Genomic DNA, 19,844 nt, shown 5'->3' on the forward strand with positions numbered 1-19,844 from the left:
GCCTGAGGTGGAGGTGCAGCTCTTTCGCCGCGGCCGGGGGCCGACGACCACGCCGTCGCCACCGCCGCGGCGGCTAGGCTCGCCATGGCGGAGGAAGCCCCGGGCGCCGGCCCGGCCGCGGTTCCCATCTCCCTGTCGCCGCTCCTCCCGCCGCCGCAGATGGTGGTGGTGGCGCTCGACGCCACCCGCGACCACCGCGAGGTGGAGGTCAGGATGTCGCTCAGGGCGTTCGTCGCGCGGGGCGACATACTTCGCGGCGGCGACTCCCTCCTCGTGCTCGGCGTTCTCCACTCCGTCACCAATCCGAGTGAGGGCCGAGCTCCCCCTTTAGTTTGATCCAACCAATTCAGACCATCCAAAATGCATTGACCCAATGGAGCCTGCATTAGTGATTGTCTTATGATGGCTTCTCACACTTCTCTTGATTGAATCTACGATCTCAGTGCAGCAACTTTACTTCTTTTGTTTCTTGACAGATATATCAGGAGACTCGGTTTTGAAGGAGGACATATTGTTGATCCTGATCTGGTAGTTTCTACTGATGCATTAGACAGTTGTCTTCTTTTTTTTGTTAATTATTATGCACTTACACCTAGCTTTGTACAGGGAGAGTTGTTGTGTCCAGTGTGTCGCAGATTTGCAAATTCCATTCTTCCAGCATTGCCCGATTTCTCTGGTATAACTAGGAAGGCGATGCCAATTGCTGAAACCACGCCTACTGAGGCTGCTGCAAGTATACATAACTTACAGTCCCCTCGTGCACTGGCCCTCCTTGAAAGTGCCAGAAAAATTGTTGGACAAAGCACATTTCTAAAAGCTTTTCCTGGGAATGTGAATGACACTGCGGAGCCAGCTTTAGATCCTTCCCTTCGAAGACTCACTATGCTTTACTATCCTCGCAGCAAAAGCAGCTTTTCAGCATCTGAAAGGCTAAGCCCATCCTTGTTTCTCTGGGAAACACTTCGGTACTTTGTCGTTTCTACAGAGATCGCTTCTCGTGATAGAATGTCAAACTATTCTGCTCAATCGAAGTCTTGCTTAGAATCTCTGCGCAGCGAATTGAATTCATCGAGTGGATTCATATTGTCTCTATTGTTTCGTGTTTCTCACTCTGCACGTGTTCTGAACCGCCGTGAGGTTCTTCTGAGATTTGAAGGTATCCAACTGTTAGCAGGGTCTATTTGCTCTGGTATTTCTGGCGATAAAGATCTTTTGGATGCTACTAAGCGAAAAGGTATGTACGGCACCTTGGCCCCCTTTGTACAATTTTCCTACATCATGGATTTTTCCCAGTGTCGTTTCTTAGAATTCACATACTTTCACTTATAAATTCCAATAGGTATCACGGTAAATTATATAGTTATTAAAAAGATCAAATGGGTAACTTGTATGATGTACCTATTTTTGTGTTTTTGATTCCTGTTTACTGGAAATTCAAATCACTATACCATATTTACGTGCAGGAATATACCATATTTATGTATCCTCTTTCTCACATTTCTGTTTTTAATAGGCACTTCGCTACCTATGGTTGACCCGGAAAGTGAGGGTGAAATATTTCCTGATATTCAATTTTGGAAGCAGTGTGCTGATCCTGTCGTGGCTCAAGATCCATTTTCTTCATTGATGTCAGCATTTTTCTCCCTGCCCATTGAAGTTTTGACCTCCACAGAATTCTTCATCCCTATTGTTCATCTATTCTACATTGTTTGTGTCATTCAGGTATGCTGTTCTGCAATCTCCCACCACCTACATAGTTCTGTTATGGTGTATTTCTTTGTAACATATGTATTGCGCTGTAGGCACTGATAACATGCTATGGACAAGAAGCTTTTGACATATCAATCTTCCATGGCTGCCTTCTTAACGATGTTTGCCAGGAGATGTCAGGATATGATATTGCTAGAGAATATTTTGTATCTAAGCACATCGGTCCCTTTTGTGAAAAATGCCCAATCTCAATCTATATAAGAGAGGTGATTACTCAATCTCAATGGCTAGAAAAGTACTCACGATTTTCGTTCTTTGCATATAAATTTGACATAGAAATCATAAAAATTCTATGAACAAAAAAATCATAATTTTTTTACATATTCGATCTTTGCATATATATGAACATACAAACATGCATACATAAATCTCCTCCAAAACGTCTAATTCAGCACACAGTGATGATTATATTGTTGCAGTGTCAAAGCTACCAATAAATGCATAGCATGGAGAGGTGCAGTGGACATTCTTTGTTGAAATGTCGAAAAAGTCTGCACTCAATCTCTTTGTTGGATGTAAACATGAATAACGTTTCAATTAGAAATAAAATTTGGAAGCACAAATATTATTTGAAAAAACCCTGATTTGTTTCTGAATGTGTGAATTATATTTGTAAAACAAGAGTGTTTTTGAATTAGTGGATATTATTTTGAAAACAGGTCCATTTTCTAAATTTTTGAACAAAATTTGTAAAAGCGAGACTTTTTGGATATCTTAGCAATTTGTTTTTTGCGGATACAACCTAGAGCTCGGGGCAGGGCCTTGTCGCCGGCGACGCGAGGCCGAGGGGCGGTGTGCGGGCACGAGGAGGCAAGGTCGAGGAGGGATGGCGCGTGGGCGTAGGAGGAGAAGGAGGCGGGGTCGACGAGGGTGGCGTGCTGGCGCAAGAGGATGCTGGCCGCCGGCTTCCAGTAGGGGCGAGGAGGCGGCGCACGTATGCGAGGAGGCAGGGTTGAGGAGGCGCAGGATGACGTCGGGAGGCGGGGTCGAGGAGGTGTAGTAGGATGCCGGCATGTGGCGCTCCGGCGAGGGCTTGGCGAGGGCGGCGCCGGTCGCGAGGGCTTGGCGGCGGCCAACGTATTACTTGGTCCCCTCGATACTCCCTAAGACAGAGGATACGACTGTGGCAGAGCAGGCTGAGGCAAGACGACTTGTGGGATGCGCCTTAACGAGGCCGAGGTGGCCTCCTTGCGGTCAACGCGAGCAGATGAAGAAACCAGCATGAAGCGACGGTCCGAATCGTGGTCGGACGCGTGAGGCTGCTGGACGGATTGGTAGCGTAGGACGATGACTTGGCGGGCCAGATCGGACAACGGCAGAGGAGGAGTTTTGAACTCCATGGTGGCAGCGTCATTTTTGTTCGTCTGAGTCCCCTTGTTCGACAGAGAAGAAAGATGGTGAGAATAGAGATGAGATTTATGGTTGGATTGGGAGGGAGAAGCGCACGGAAGAGCCGACTCATCGGCGTGGTCATGTTGTTGTTGCCCGCTTCGTAATGGACGAGGGCATGAGGAGGTGCGCGTGCGCGGTGAGATCTGGGAAAAAAGGAAGACTGCAGTATGCCGCTGTTTGCAAGTCCCTCGATGGGGAATTAATCTAATCCGCCTGTAGCCTGCTAGCCGTCTTGTGCGAGATACACACGGCGTTATGAGGGACCCACGCATCGGTAAATCATCTCGCGAGGTCCATTCCTTTTTTTCCCAACGATTCCCATTCACATGTGACCTCTCTCCTTCATAACACCCGTACAAACATCAAGTGCACACAAGTCATTTTAACAATAGATAAGAAAGCTACAGCTGGACCCCTATTTCATCCCTAAACGCCCGAACGTTTGTCCGGTGCATAAGCTAATCACACACTTTATTTATTGCTCAATAATATATTTTTATACATGAAATAAGTTGTGTCTTTTTTTATACATAAAACAAGTTGTGTCTTTTTTATACATGAAACAAGTTGTATCTTTTTTTACCCGGTGCAACGCATGGGCATTTGTACTAGTTTCATCTAAATCAAACATGAGGGAAAAGCTTCTGGTCACCCGGTGGATCCCGCCTAATCGAACGATTTTAGAGCATCCTCTTTCTACAGCCTAAATTTGCAACTGACCCATTGTTGCAATCTTCTTTCCCGCAACTAGTAGTTTGTTACACGATTCCGTCAGGGCACATCCTCTTTTTACAGCCTAAGTTTGCCACTGACCTATTGTTGCAATCTTCTTTCCCGTAACTAGTAGTTTGTTGCAAGATTCTGGCGGGGCACGCACGCCACCGGACGTGACAGCATCAGGACGAGCAAGCTTTCCTCCGTTGCCAACCCTTCTTGCTCTCCACCTTCTCTTCTTCATCCGTCTTTGTTGAAAAAAAATTATACACGTGTTTCGCAACACTATCTTTGTTGCGGAAAACATTATATAACAAACTTTGTTGCAAAAAAATTACATGGGTATTTCCGCAACACGATCTTTGTTGCAGAAAATATTCTACAGCCATCTGCAGCTCTGTCAGAACCGAAACAAAACGGTTGTTTCCGCAACTGGTTTGTTGTTTCAGGACTTAATGTATCCAGAGAGGAGACCAAGCCGCGTGCCAATAGTTAGTGCGGACGGTTGCACGCGTAGAGATCCAACGGTTATCATGGTGGTGGATATTTACTAAACATCTACCGGTGGATGCGTAGCGCTCCCCTTTTTTTATAACAAATCAAACATGAGGGACTTGAGACTAAAAAGTGGACATTTGGAATTAAAAAAGAAGTCCCTAAGAAAGAGACTTTTTAGGACTTTTTGAAACTTTTTTCAACGGTGTTTCAGCTTTTAACATATCATTTAATAACCTCTAATCCATTAGTAGGGGTAAGGTAGAGAAAAGAAACAATTTTTTCGCACTCCTGCGCGATAGCTAGCTAGCTCACCTCTCCTCCGCGCCGCGGGCCACTCCGGCCGCGGCGGCCACCTCCCCGGCCTTAATGGCCTGCCGGTCTCCCACCGGATCCAGCAGTCCCTCGTCGAGCACGCGCTCCAGCCCTGCCCACGTCCCTCGGCCCGCCGGTCCGCCTCTCGCACCGCTGTCGCAGTCGTCGTCAGATCCCGTCCCCTCGCCGCGGATCCTGCTGCGGGGAGAGGGCTCCGACTCCGGGGCCTCGGGGCATAGGCTCCCGTCCGCCGGTCTGTCTGCGGCCGCGGGAGGGGCACCTGTTTGCCCAGATGGCCGGACGCAGCCACCGCGCGCCCCGAGGCTGCAGTCAACATCGACGTCTTCACCGGTCGCTCCGTCAAGTAGACAGTCGGATCCTACGGCGCGTCGGGCGACTAGACTTCGCTCCATCATCGTCACTCCGTCCCAATCCCCGGAACCGCGGACTTCCTCTTCGGGGATTGATGGATCCTGGACAGAGGTGAGTAGTCATAGACCTCGTAGCTCAGCTGCCGGCCCGTCGGTCGCTTCGCGGCCTCCTGGAATGCAACGGCCGGCCCACGACAACGTAGTTATGGCTGAGAGACAACGCGAGCTCTTTTTATCCTAGTTTCACGGCCGCTGTTTTCATTGTGTGAGCAAACGCCACCGCCTAGCTGATTGTAGGGATCCCATCCACTGCATCGTTTGCCGTCGGGTCGGGCACATCGGCCGGCTCTGCCCTCAGAAATCCCGCGCGGTAGCTAGGTCCGGCGCTGTTAGAGCGAGATTGGGGCCGGCTCCTCCAGGGCAGCCTTTGCAAGCCCACATCACGTTCCCCCCACCGCCTCCCACCCTCGCCGCAGGCCCGATGGCTCAGGCCATGCTACTCCACGTAGATCCCGTGCGCCGGCCTAGGGTTAGCCGCTCGGTGACCATCCCCTCCCCGGAGGTGGACCAAGCGGTCTTCTTCTTGCGCAACCACGCCGTCACGCTCTCTGCCGCCGACGGGGTTAATGCCTCGTCTCCCATGGCGGTGGGGAGAGCTTTGGAGGCACAGCTCGTCGTCCCAGCGCACTCTCTCCTGGTGACGGCGCATCACCCGGGGCATTTCTGCGTCATCTTCACGCAGCCGGCGCACCAGGTCAATGACGTGCGTCATGGCTCCATCAGGGTGGACGGCGCCTCCTTCACCATTGCCTCCTGGCACGAGCACGACCACGCGTCGTTCGAGGCCCTACTGCTTCATGTCCGCGTCGTCATCGAGGGGGTGCCGATGCAGTTCTGGTCCGTCGACGAGGCGGAGGAGATCCTAGGGAAGAGAGTCAGGGTGGACCGCCTCGACAGCAGGACACTCGAGCGCGGCCACACCAAAACCTTCGCCTGCTGGGTTTGGACGAACGACATTGCCAACATCCCCACCAGGCACACGCTAGGGGTGCTGCCGAGAGGGGCGGGCCGCGTCGAAGAGATGGAGGGGTTTTCCCCGCCCGACAGGAGGGTGGCTCCGCCTCCGGACACCGCCGACTACGAGATGCTCATCCATGTGGACAGAGTCGAGGACTGGGCACCACCCTCTCCCCGCTCATCCCGCTCTGGCCAGAGCGGGATCCCGTCCTCGGGCTCGGACGACGATACCAAACCGTTCCCGGCAGTGTCCTCTATTCCCTGGATGACGGGGGTGGAGGACGGCCAGAGGCCGGAACGGCACCCACGACAGAAGAGGGCGCCTGTCGCCAGCTTGGGCTGCAGCGGCCTGTCGCGGGGGGGGGGGGGGCAGGGGAGAGACCACGACGGCGAGGACAACGGGGGCGGTGGCCACCGTTCGTGGAAAGACGTGCTGCTCCGCCGCGGACGTCCCGCGGCCCAGCCCGCTCCTGCTGCGGCCACTCGCCAGCGTAGCAGGTCCCCTCCGACACGCCGTAGACAGAGGGAGGCCTCGGGTCGCCATCACGGTGACAGGAGGGGCTCGGGGTCGTCACGCCAGCCGGCGCAGCGGGGCCGCTCCCGGACTCCCCCCTCCCCCCAGCTCGGCAGGCCCCCGTGGCCGAGGTGCACGCGGTCGTCGATCGCGTCGGTGGGGGAAAAGATCCCGTAGATGACTTATCCAGATCAGCAAAGAAGCCAGTGCTAGCCTCCACCGTTGTGGATGGGCTAGCAGCGGACGTGCACGCGGCGGTGGAGGCCGTGCTCGCGAAGCCGCTCGAGTTCGACAAGGAGGCACTGGACAGGACTCCAGGTGAGGCCCTGCAGCTCGACGCATTCAGCCCCACTCTCTCATCTTCGGTGTCCGACTTCGGGTAGTTCAACAGGGCCACTCCTTCGGCGGCTAGGACCCTCGAGGTGCAGCTGGGCGTTGTGACTAGCAGGGTCTGTCAGCTAGAGATAGCTGTTCCAGACGCTGCTGCCAAGGCGGGCTCCCTCTTCCGTGCCCCCGAGCCGCCGCTGCTCAACCGCCCCACCTCGGCGCTGCGGCGATCGGCAGCTCCTCCGAAGAGCAGGGCCATTTCTGCACCTACCCACCATAGCGCTAGGCAGGCGGCGGCTGGTTCGACGGTGCCGGTCGCAAAGAGCCTCCCTCCGCATCGTGAAGGAGTTGGGGCTACTCGGGCCAAAGGAGAAGATGACGACAAAAGTGATGAAAGCACTCCGGCACAGGTTCGAGGAACCACTGACGGACAGCGATATCTCGGTCATCGCCAAGCTCACTCGCCTAGACGGTGAGGTGCTTCGGGTCATGGCACGGATGGCTGGCCCAGAGGGAATCGCCGACGAGGCTCTAGTGTGATCATGGTAGCCGTCATGAGTAGTAGCTTACGGTGGCGGCCGATCGTAGATCGGCTAGAGTTAGGGTTCATTTCAAGTTCTCAGGCTAGAGGGTTAGTAGTTCGTCATCGCTGGCACATCTTCGGGACTAAGGGTGGGTGCGAGCGATCCCATGCTATGTTGGCGGTGTTTGTTCTGGGCCAGAGGCCGATTAGAGTTTGCCACCGTAGTTTTTCTTTGTTTCCTCCATGAGTGAACCACTAACCCCGATCATGTGCTAGAACGTTCATGGCCTAAACAACCCGGCAAAGCGAGCATCCGTCGCTGAGATAGCAGCAGCACATCGCGCTGCCATACTATGCCTACAAGAGACGAAGATCTCGATTTGGTCTTCGGAACTAGTTAGCGAATTAGGAGGAGCAAACCTCACCGGCTGCATCGCGCTTCCGGCGATCGGCACCAGCGGGGGAGCAGCGATCATATGGAACAAAGACCTCGCAATCGTAACCTCTCACGCCATAGAGGAGTTCGCGATCACGGCTAGGGTATGCTTGCTTGGCCAACAGGACAGTTTCTGGCTCTGCACGGTCTACGAGCCGGTGGACAATGCAAGAAAGGACAGGTTCCTCTCGGAGATCTCTCGATCCGCTCCGCCCGCATCAGAGCCATGGCTCATCAACGAAGATTTTAACCTCATTTACGAGGCGCGAGACAAAAACAACCTCAATCTGAACCGCAGGATCATGGGTAGATTTAGATCATCCTTAGATGCGGTGGGCTTGAAAGAGATCAGATGCAACAACCGTAGATACACTTGGAGCAACGAGCGTCGAAACCCCACGCAAATGAGCATAGACAAGTTCTTCTGCAATCAAACATGGGAATGTCGGTTCCCATCGGCCTCGCTTCAGGAGGCAGCCTCGGCCACCTCCGATCACTGCCCTTTGATCCTAGCCGACACCAGTGCGGTCCCTAGGGCGGCGATTTTTAGATTCGAAAACTTCTGGCCAGCTTTCCCGAGATTCCACGACACGGTGGCTAGAGCATGGAGTAGACCCGTACAAGAGGCCAACGTTTTTCAAAGGCTACACACAAAGATGTTACGCACTGCTAGGGACCTAAAAATCTGGAGCAAAGCCTTCTTTAGCAATGCTAAGCTCCAGTTTCATATGGCGACGGAGATAGTGCTACGGCTAGATGTAGCTCAAGAACACTGCATCCTCACGGACGCCGAGTTCAACCTAAGAAAGCTTCTCAAGCTCCGACTACTCGGCCTAGCGGCTCTAGAACGCGCCCGTTGACGACAAGCGTCCCGACTCACGTGGCTACGGCTAGGAGACGCAGGAACTAGGTTTTTTCATGCCAAGGTGAGAGCAAGGAAACGAAAAAACTTCATACACACTCTTCAAGTGGGATCGGAGATAACAACGGCACACGAGCACAAAGAGGATGCCATCTACCAGCACTTCAGCGACCATCTAGGGGCCACGGTAGATCGCCATACGGGCATCAATTGGGACGGGCTCGACATGTCGTCGGTCCAGGGTAGAGGCTGGACAACCCCTTCACGGAGGAGGAGGTATGGGAGGCGATCAAGGGATCCCCGTCGAAAAAGGCACCAGGTCCCGACGGCTTCTCAGGAGCTTTATACAAAGCATGCTGGGCTACCATCAAAGAGGACGTCATGGCAGCCTTCGGTAGCTTCTACCACCTGGCCAGGGGCGATTTTGGCAGCCTCAACACGGCAATGGTTGTCCTCCTTCCAAAAAAAGAAGGCGCGATGAAGGTGCAGGATTTTAGACCGATCAGCCTAATCCACTCGGTAGCTAAGATAATCGCTAAGGTTCTAGCCACAAGACTTACGAGGGTCATTAGCAGCATCATCTCCCCGGCGCAATCCGCTTTCTTGAGCTCCAAGTCAACGCAAGATAGTTTCCTCTACGTACAAAACACAGTACGCTCGCTGCATCGAAAGAAGAAACCCACGCTGATGTTCAAGCTCGACATCGCCAAGGCTTTCGACAACGTATCTTGGGAGTACTTGCTCGAACTCCTCTAGCGTCTAGGTTTTCCCACGCGTTGGCGGGATTGGATAGCTCTTCTCCTCAGCTCCGCGTCATCTGTCGTTATGCTTAATGGCTCCGTCGGCCGTAAGTTCAGACATAAAAGAGGGCTCAGGCAGGGGGATCCTCTATCACCCCTCCTCTTCATCATAGCCATCGACACGCTGCACAAGCTACTACAGAAAGAAACACAGTTAGAGATCCTAGCGCCACTGCCAGGGAGAGATATCACGTTGAGAGTGAGCCTCTACGCGGACGACGCGGTCATCTTCGCCAACCCTGACAGGAGGGAGGTCGACGCCATGTTATGGATACTGCGGGATTTCGGCCAAGCCACGGGCCTGCACGTAAAGCCCGCTAAGTCGACAGTCTCTGCCATACGCTGCAACGACATCAATCTCCGCGACATCCTCGCAAACTTCGGGGGACAGACAGTAGGCTTCCCAGTACGGTACCTAGGCCTGCCTTTGATGATAGCTAGACTTTGTTTGGTGCACATCCAATACATTCTTGATAGGATAAGGGCCCGGCTGGCCGGCTGGAAGGGGAAGCTTATGAACATCGCGGGCAGACGAGTCTTGGTTCGTAGCGTCCTCACCGCTCTGCCTACCTTTGCCCTTGTTGTGCTCCGAGTACCGAAGAAATTCTTAGACGACATAGACAAGGTTAGACGGCGCTTCCTTTGGGCACAGGACGACTCAATTACCGGGGGTAAATGCAAGGTCAGCTGGCCCGTGGTTTGCTCACTGGTTGACAATGGAGGCCTCAGAATTTTAGAGTTGCAAAGATTCTGCAGGGCACTTAGGCTGAGATGGCTATGGCTCTCCTGGACTAGCCCAGACAGACCATGGATTGGCATGCAACTGCCATGCGATGACGAAGATAGAAATCTCTTCAGCGCCTCTATGGCAGTTACACTAGGAGATGGGGCGACTGCTTCTTTCTGGCACTGCTCCTGGACGGGAGCAGGAAACCTAAAAACAGAGTTTCCAACGCTGCACAAACACTCCAGGAAAAAGAACCGATCAGTGAGAGAGGCTCTTCATAACGAGACATGGATAGCGGACCTTGCCCACGGTGACAATGCACACGTATGGGCCGAGGCGCTTAGACTACACAGATGGTTGCAAACTAGGGGGCTTCACCTCTAGGAGAACACTAGGGACACCATCTCTGGATACACGAGGCGTCAGGGCTATACTCCGCCAGTTCAACGTACAAATCCCAGTTCCACGGACACATAAAATCATCTTTTAGAAAGATGATCTGGGCTACTTGGGCACCGGCTAGATTAAAAAATTTCTTCTGGCTGCTACTGAGGAACAGGCTATGGTGCAACGACCGCCTGCAAAGGAGGGGTTGGCCAAACGGGTATTTTTGCCAGCTTTGCCTCCGAAATCTCGAATCGGCCGCACACTTGTTCTGGCAATGTACGAGGGCAGTTGAGGTATGGACGCATTCGTCGGCTAGAAACGGTTGCGCTTCGCTACACCCAGCGGTATGGAACGACAGGACCACGACAGAGGACATCATAGTGCAGATGATTAGCAAAGCGAGGCTAGAGCACAAAAAAGGCATTAGGACTATGATTGTGATTATCTCGTCACAAATCTGGAAGGAGCAAAACGACTGCACTTTCAGAGGGAAGACAGCCGTCGTCAGCAATATAAATAATTCTATACAAGCAACCATGGAGCTCTGGAGGCAGGCAGGCGCGGCCTGCCTCGTGCACCCTTTCGGGGAACCAACGGGAGAAGTCACGTAGATGTACCCTACGGGGGATGATGTTTCCAATTTTTTTTTGCTTCTTATTCGTTTTTTCCTTGGTCCGTTTTGGATCGATCCCATCTTGTTGTAATCCAGCCTTCTACCTGCTTCGTTCAATATAAGCCAGCCAGCTGCTCGATCTTTCAAAAATAATAATTAGTAGGGGTAACATGATATTTTAGCATGTTATTTAATAACATCTAATTCATGTTTAGTCTCTGAAATCAAATAGATCGAGACTAGAAACTTTTTAGTTCGGAAAGTTTTAGGACTTTTTAAACAAACAGGGCCTTAAAAAACTAACTAACTTTATCAAAATGCATTTAAAAAATTCAAAAGGTAACACATATAAGTTTTGTATAGTTGGTCAACTATTGTTACTCTTTGGATTGGAGGGAGTATTAAAAATATGGCTACGCTTGATCAAGTTTATACAAAAATCAATGTTTAAATCTTTACCTAATAATAATAATACTATTCATCATCCAGAATGTATAAAAGTTATTCTTCATCCAAGGTAATCTTACGATTGTTTTATAAATAAATTGCATTTAGACTACAAATAGTTATATTTATATTGATCCACTACATAAAATTTGACATAAGAAAAAAAATAGCCCTAAGACCAAAAAAATACATTTTATGTATATTTTATACTATGTTTTTACCTTTTGTAATTTTACATAACAAAAAATATTTTTATGGTGATTTTATATTTTATTGGTTTGTTTTTACGTATGAAATAAGACAAAATTTATAAAATGTAAAATTACGGTGCATTGTTGTAAAAATAGAGGGGGTGAAGAATAATTATTCCTCACCCAGGGTGACGAATAGTGCGATGTATCTACAACAAATGTTTCCTACCATCCGATGATGGTTAACACCATTTAAATTTTATATGTCCTATATAATATTTATTTAATCGGAGAATATGTACGCGTAGTATGTAATAACTATCCCTAGGTGATAGTGTGTGTGTGTGTGTATATATATATATATATATATATAGTTGCGCTATTCGTCACCCTGGGTGAGGAAGTCTTATTCCTCACCCGTGTCCAATTCTACAACGGTGACTTGAAAACGTAAGAAAAAAATAGACTTGAGGTAATATTGCACTCTTGAGGAAGGAAGTTTCTCTTTCACCATATCAAAAGATGTGAGGTAATTTTACAACATGCGTGATGTAAAGTTAGGTTCTGCATGTGTGGACAAATATGATGCGGTGATATAACATTAAAAGTTGTTCGGTAATTTTATATTAGTAGTGAGGTAATTTTACATCATGCATGTTAAAAATTTACGCTGTGCATGTGAGAATAAATGTAGCTCGGTGAAATGGCTAGGGTGAGGAATAAGTTATTCTTCACCCTGGGTCCCTAATAGAGTGTATATATATATATATTTAACTATATAGGATGGCCGTTTGGGGCACCTAGGTGTCCAGACACCTTGCCTACATACCCGGATCGTATTCTAATTTGTTGTTGTGATGGTTGCATGCATACCTCAAAGGGCAACAAAGAAACTTTCCATACTTCGTATATCCACATTCATGCATTGATGACATTCCAAAGAAATTGATATGCGTTAATTATGGACCATGCGTGCCTCATGTTATGGAAAGAGTCAAATATAGTAATTTATGCATGCCATTAATTGTCTCTTTCATGCAAGACTCACAATTAACTGACTTTTATACCTGTTGTCGAGTATCCTATTCAGCTATTTTTCTAGTAAAATTAGTCGCTAAAAAGTGTGAGCCAGCCTTAAATTTCTAAAGTTAATAGAGACCTTGAGAAATAAAATATTAAGAAATTATAAAAGAATGTCATAATTATGCATAAAACCTTTGGACGTTGTTTCATATTTTTTGATCGTATCTAATACCTTAAAAACCAGAGAGCATATACATACCATCTTTATTAGGTATATATATACCCTTAGGTATCTTGATATGTGGCTACGGTCAAAATGTGAAAAAAAACATTTGTGGATATCAACATGCATGCGTACATTGGTAAAAATAAAATCTAAGTAGGATCATATTATATATTATTTGGTCACCTGGAATTATTTTAAAAAGATACTAGATACCATGAAAACTAAAACATCACTAAAATACATAAGAACATCGTAATTATACATACAAACCTTGGAACGGTGTTTCATATTATTTGGCCAAATCGAATACCTTAAAAAATTAGAGGGTATATACATATCATTTTGCATCATTAGGTGTATACATACCCTTGGTTATATTGTAATGTAGCTATGGTCAAAATGTGAGAAACGGGTATTTGTATTTATGAGTATATTTTTATTGGATATAGCACCAACACATGCATATTCATTTGTGTATTTACATTGAGGTATGTATGTTCATGTGTATTTCTATGTGTACATTCACATCGAGGTATGCATATTTCTATGTATATTTTCATTGAATATAACATCAAAACATATTTATTTAAAGGTATGACATTTATGTGTACGTTTTCCTTGGGTATAACATCGACACATACATATTTTTGTTTGGTATAATACCCACTAACACGTATCATGGTCTAGGTGAGAATGTCAGATACATGTACGCATATACGTACCCATGTATGAATATTCAGACTATTTTTGTTTTGAAAAACAATAATTGACCGTTTAATGTATTAGTACATGCAAACAAAACATGGAAAGGCTTTATTTTGTTGATTGGATGTCATGCACTAATGAATATGACTTGCCATAACTAACCTAGGTGTCGAGGCACCTAGGTGCCCCAAACAATTTACCTATACATATAGGAAAACACTCTAGATCAACCGGCTGATTCGCCCCGTTCGTAAACCGGCTCCTGTGCAGTCCGATCGGACGGTTCAAAATCGCGTCGTCCGGGACATTGGGCACACCCCGACTCTCCGACCAGGTTGCAGCACGCGCCGCACCAACCAGGTGTTTTTGGTCCACCAGAGTCCACCCGCTTCATTGCAGCTAGCCGCTGAGCGTTGCAACTTGCACTCCTCTCTTCCTCTCTCTCGCTCGATCCAGAAGTGGCGGATGCGACGGTCGGCGCGGCAGCTGGGCAAGGCACCAGTGGCGCCGGTGGGTAGAGAGGGAGCGGCTACTCGGGTATCTTCTTCGCACTCCATGGCCGACTACGAAGAAGATCCGAGGTTAGTCTAGTTTTTCTCTAGATCTGGTATGTGCGCGGTAGGAATCAGAGCATTTCTAGGCCCATTTCTAGAGGGAATGACGGTGGAGGACCTTGGGTAGGTGTAGGTTTGGGGTGGTAGGGGGAGGAATTGTTGTTTGGGATCGTCGGGTCCGCCCTTTTCCGCGGACGTGTATCTAGCGCCAATCTGTGGCAAATGTTGGACCTCAGCTGGTGTTCATCCATTTTGGACTATGCAATATATGTATGTATACAGGACTACAAGAGGTCCATTTGACATGCTGATCCATTCCATGGTTGCAAGTTGGCCATAAGTATTGTCATCACATCAAGGGTTGATCTGCTGGTCATTGCCAAATGCTTGTGTGTTCTGTTTGATTGTTTTTTGGGATAACACTGAGGCTGGTGGAAAAATGCGCGACTTGGTCGATCCATATGTTTTTGATGTGTTACTCTTAATTGTCTTAAATCCTCCATGGAACTAACAGAGTCGTAAGATGGGTTCGAAACATAGAGATTGGCTACAACGATTGAAGCAAAACAACAATAGCAGAGTGTGCTACTGCCAACAAATTCGTGAGAAATGGGCAAGACATTTTCACCAATCACACAACTACTGATGTTTTGCAGCACCAAAACACATCAAAGATGAAAAGTTGTTGCCCTTGAGATGTTGAAGCCTCTCCAATTGATCACACACCAGAAGCAGGACTCTTCTAGCTCAACCATCCAATTTTTCATTTCGCCACGAGGCCAGCAGCTGCGGTGCTGTATTTCTCTGTCGGAGATGCGACGTTCAGCTGGGTCCGGCCACCGCCCTTCGACTGCTACAAATGGCTTGGTTGTTCACCTGGTCCCCATGATTGGGTGTCCAACCATAGTCACTCATCTCCACCTTCCACAAATTGGAGAACCGGGAGAACAGTGATGTAAGGCTTCCACTGTAGGGTCAACACCATAGCCAACACTAATAGCACCCGTATGCTCCGCCTCGGCGGCGCAGAGCCTCTTTGACACGACGCAAAGAGAATTGAGATCACTCGACATGGTAATCCTCGTGATGATATCTGCAAGCAGTGGTTCCGGGAGATCCTCCATCGGGTACAACAGCTCACAACTTGGGCAACCTCGAGGCTCTGGAGGCGCTGGACTAAAAATTATTATTATCAGGGTGGAACATACAAGATAACCAGAGAAGAGTTGTCACAAATAATGTACTGTAGAAGGAAACAGGGATGAAACTTTGAAATTCCTTTTTATACATGTCGAAAGCTTTATGCACTTATCTTCGCAACAAACAGTAAGTTAATGCAGTAGCATCCTATTCTCACCCATTCCATAGAACAAAGAAGTCATATAAAGAATATCAAATTAAAATGACAGCCTAACTGTATAAATCTGTGCTGGGTGGGGGATAATCTAGAAACATACCAATTTGAACAACAAGCCCACATGACACCTGAACATTCCCCTGTCGAACTGAACTCGTACATGAAAATACAAACCAACAAATCAGACTAGTACGAACATTTTTGCACACTCCAGAACTACTTTGACTGACTAAACCCTACCTATTCCCTCTAGCATTTCACAGGAGATTACATTTACGGGTCCATACACAGCAGCGGCCTAGTATAGGATTAGATCATCTTTAATTTGTTTTTGCGGTGCATTATATCTGCCTTTTTGGATGGGGTGTAATGTGCTTGGCTTCTTAGTGAGCCTAAGAGTATGTTTTTCGAACATGTTGATCAATGCGTCTTTGTGTTTTTTGCAGAATGGATGATGACGAATGTCTGACTGCTGATGGGTCTTTTTCAACGCGTTTCTCAGCCACCCGCTTGCGACAGATTGCGGATCGTCTACCCAAAAAGAAGAAGGATGTTATACGCCTATGCAGTTTTGGTTCCCTCCTGAACATCAACTCTTTTTCTGTACCCACTGATCTGCTGGATTGGGTAGTCATGAAAATTGATCCAGAGAAGTCATTGTTTAGGTATGCTTTTTTCAAGCATATTGCTCTTGAAAAACATTTTTTTCCCACCATTTTCTTGCTATAAGGTTTTGTTTCTTATAGGCTCAGCTGTTTACTCTACTTGCTGCAGTCACAGACAGAAGTCCATTTTGTTCACAAAAGACATGGTGCGGAAAATTTTCAATGTAACTTCTCGGTCAAGGGCAGTTGAGTTGTTGAGGAGGAATGTGTTGGGGAACGTCGCATGGGAAACAAAAATTTTCCTACGCGCACGAAGACCTATCATGGTGATGTCCATCTACGAGAGGGGATGAGTGATCTACGTACCCTTGTAGACCGTACAGCAGAAGCGTTAGTGAACGCGGTTGATGTAGTGGAACGTCCTCACGTCCCTCGATCCGCCCCGCGAACAATCCCGCGATCAGTCCCACGATCTAGTACCGAACGGACGGCACCTCCGCGTTCAGCACACGTACAGCTCGACGATGATCTCGGCCTTCTTGATCCAGCAAGAGAGACGGAGAGGTAGAAGAGTTCTCCGGCAGCGTGACGGCGCTCCGGAGGTTGGTGATGACCTTGTCTCAGCAGGGCTCCGCCCGAGCTCCGCAGAAACGCGATCTAGAGGAAAAACCATGGAGGTATGTGGTCGGGCTGCCGTGGAAAACTCATCTCAAATCAGCCCTAAAACCTCCGTATATATAGGTGGGAGGGAGGGGACCTTGCCTTGGGGCTCAAGGAGCCCCAAGGGGGTCGGCCGAGTCCAAGGGGGAAGGCTCCCCCCCCAAACCGAGTTGGACTTGGTTTGGTGGGTGGGAGTCCTTCCTTCCCTTCCCACCTCCTCTTTTTTTTTCTCTTTGATTTTCTTTCCTAGGCGCATAGAGCCCTTTTCGGCTGTCCCACCAGCCCACTAAGGGCTGGTGTGCCACCCTCAAGGCCTATGGGCTTCCCCGGGGTGGGTTGCCCCCCCGGTGAACTCCCGGAACCCATTCGTCATTCCCGGTGCATTCCCGGTAACTCCGAAAACCTTCCGGCAATCAAATGAGGTCATCCTATATATCAATATTCGTTTCCGGACCATTCCGGAAACCCTCGTGACGTCCGTGATCTTATCCGGGACTCCGAACAACATTCGGTAACCAACCATATAACTCAAATACGCATAAAACAACGTCGAACCTTAAGTGTGCAGACCCTGCGGGTTCGAGAACTATGTAGACATGACCCGAGAGACTCCTCGGTCAATATCCAATAGCGGGACCTGGATGTCCATATTGTATCCTACATATTCTATGAAGATCTTATCGTTTGAACCTGAGTGCCAAGGATTCATATAATCCCGTATGTCATTCCCTTTGTCCTTCGGTATGTTACTTGCCCGAGGTTCGATCGTCAGTATCCGTATACTTATTTCAATCTCGTTTACCGGCAAGTCTCTTTACTCGTTCCGTAATACAAGATCCCGTAACTTACGCTAAGTCACATTGCTTGCAAGGCTTGTGTGTGATGTTGTATTACCGAGTGGGCCCCGAGATACCTCTCCGTCACACGGAGTGACAAATCCCAGTCTTGATCCATACTAACTCAACGAACACCTTCGGAGATAGCTGTAGAGCATCTTTATAGTCACCCAGTTACATTGCGACGTTTGATACACACAAAGTATTCTTCCGGTGTTAGTGAGTTATATGATCTCATGGTCATAGGAACAAATACTTGACACGCAGAAAACAGTAGCAACAAAATGACACGATCAACATGCTACGTCTATTAGTTTGGGTCTAGTCCATCACGTGATTCTCCTAATGACGTGATCCAGTTATCAAGCAACAACACCTTGTTCATAATCAGAAGACACTGACTATCTTTGATCAACTGGCTAGCCAACTAGAGGCTTGCTAGGGACGGTGTTTTGTCTATGTATCCACACATGTAAATGAGTCTTCATTCAATACAATTATAGCATGGATAATAAACGATTATCTTGTTACAGGAATTATAATAATAACTATATTTATTATTGCCTCTAGGGCATAATTCCAACAGAATGAACCACATGTGTTGCTCACTGGGCTATTCGTAGGCTCACTGGGCGGTGATGAGTAGGATGAGATCTATCATGTAATCAAGTTAGTTTTGATGGGGATTGATCCCTAGTATCCACTATGTTGTGAGATTGATGTTGCTACTACTTTGACATGCTTAATGCTTGTCACTAGGGCCCAAGTGCCATGATTTCAGATCTGAAATTATTATGTTGTCACCAATATATGTGTGTTTTAGATCTGATCTTGCAAGTTGTAGTTACCTACTATGTGTTATGATCCGGCAACCCCGGAGTGACAATAACCGAAACCACTCCCGGTGATGACCATAGGTTGAGGAGTTCATGTGTTCACCAAGTGCTAATGCGTTGGTCCGGTTCTTTATTAAAAGGAGAACCTTAATATCTCGTAGTTTCCTTTTGGACCCCGCTGCCACGGGAGGGATGGACAATAGATGTCATGCAAGTTCTTTTCCCTAAGCACGTATGACGACACACGGAATGCATGCCTACATCACATTGACGAACGGGAGCTAGCCACATATCTCTCCGTGTTATAACTGTTGCATGATGAATATCATCCAAACAAATCACCGACCCATTGCCTACGAGTTTGTCCTACTGTTGTTACTTGTCTTGCTCAGCTACTGCTGCTACTACTGTTGCTATTTCTGTCGCTTGCTACTGTTGCTACTTGCTACTGTTGTCACTACGGTTGTTACTTGCCGCTGCTATTACTCGTTACACTTCTACTACGTGTTACAATTTTGGTTCGCTGGTCGTTGACGGGAACTGAGAACTTCCGTCAACGAGGCAACTTGGCGCCATTGATACAATCGTTAGGAATAGGCTGCCGTCAACAGATCGTTTCTGACACCGTTGTTATCATACTACTTTGCTGTTAGTACTTTGCTTGCACAGACTAATATTTCAGGTGTGGTTGAATTTGACGCATTCAGCTGCTAATACTCGAGAGTATTCTCTCACCTCCTGTCTGGCTAACCAACAAATTTGGGTCGAATACTCTAGCCTCGAAAATTGCCGCGAACCCACGCGCTGGTGGGCCATCAACAACATTCTTCTAGTTTCGTTGCCGGGGAGTGCTAGCAGCATTCTTCTGGTGCCGTTGCAAGGGAAGGTTTGTTGTCATCAGCATTCGTCTAGCCATTGCCAGAGATTGCAATCAACATTTTTCTGGCGCCGTTGCCGGGGAGGTATTGCTATATTCTCTGAGTCACTTGGGATTTATATCTGCTGATCACTATGAAGAATCTGAAGGATTCGAAGACCAAAGTGTTTCCCTCAACTATGAGGGGAGGTAAGGAATTGCCATCTAGCTCTGCACTTGATTCACCTTCAGTTATGAGTAAGTTTGCGACATCACCTCCTGCTA

At 48.2% G+C, this 19,844-nt stretch overlaps 1 protein-coding gene across 1 annotated transcript; it reads left to right on the forward strand.

The window, feature by feature from the left end:
* Positions 1-159: 159 nt before the first annotated feature.
* Positions 160-2,726, forward strand: LOC123450354 (E3 ubiquitin-protein ligase PRT6-like). Its single transcript, XM_045127651.1, has 5 exons — positions 160-307; positions 428-1,234; positions 1,514-1,722; positions 1,803-1,976; positions 2,517-2,726. Exons 1-5 carry the CDS (start codon positions 160-162, stop codon positions 2,724-2,726), a joined length of 1,548 nt encoding a protein of 515 aa, XP_044983586.1.
* Positions 2,727-19,844: the final 17,118 nt, after the last annotated feature.

The sequence above is a fragment of the Hordeum vulgare genome, chromosome 4H (assembly GCF_904849725.1).
Source record: "Hordeum vulgare subsp. vulgare chromosome 4H, MorexV3_pseudomolecules_assembly, whole genome shotgun sequence".
Lineage (NCBI taxonomy): Eukaryota > Viridiplantae > Streptophyta > Magnoliopsida > Poales > Poaceae > Hordeum > Hordeum vulgare.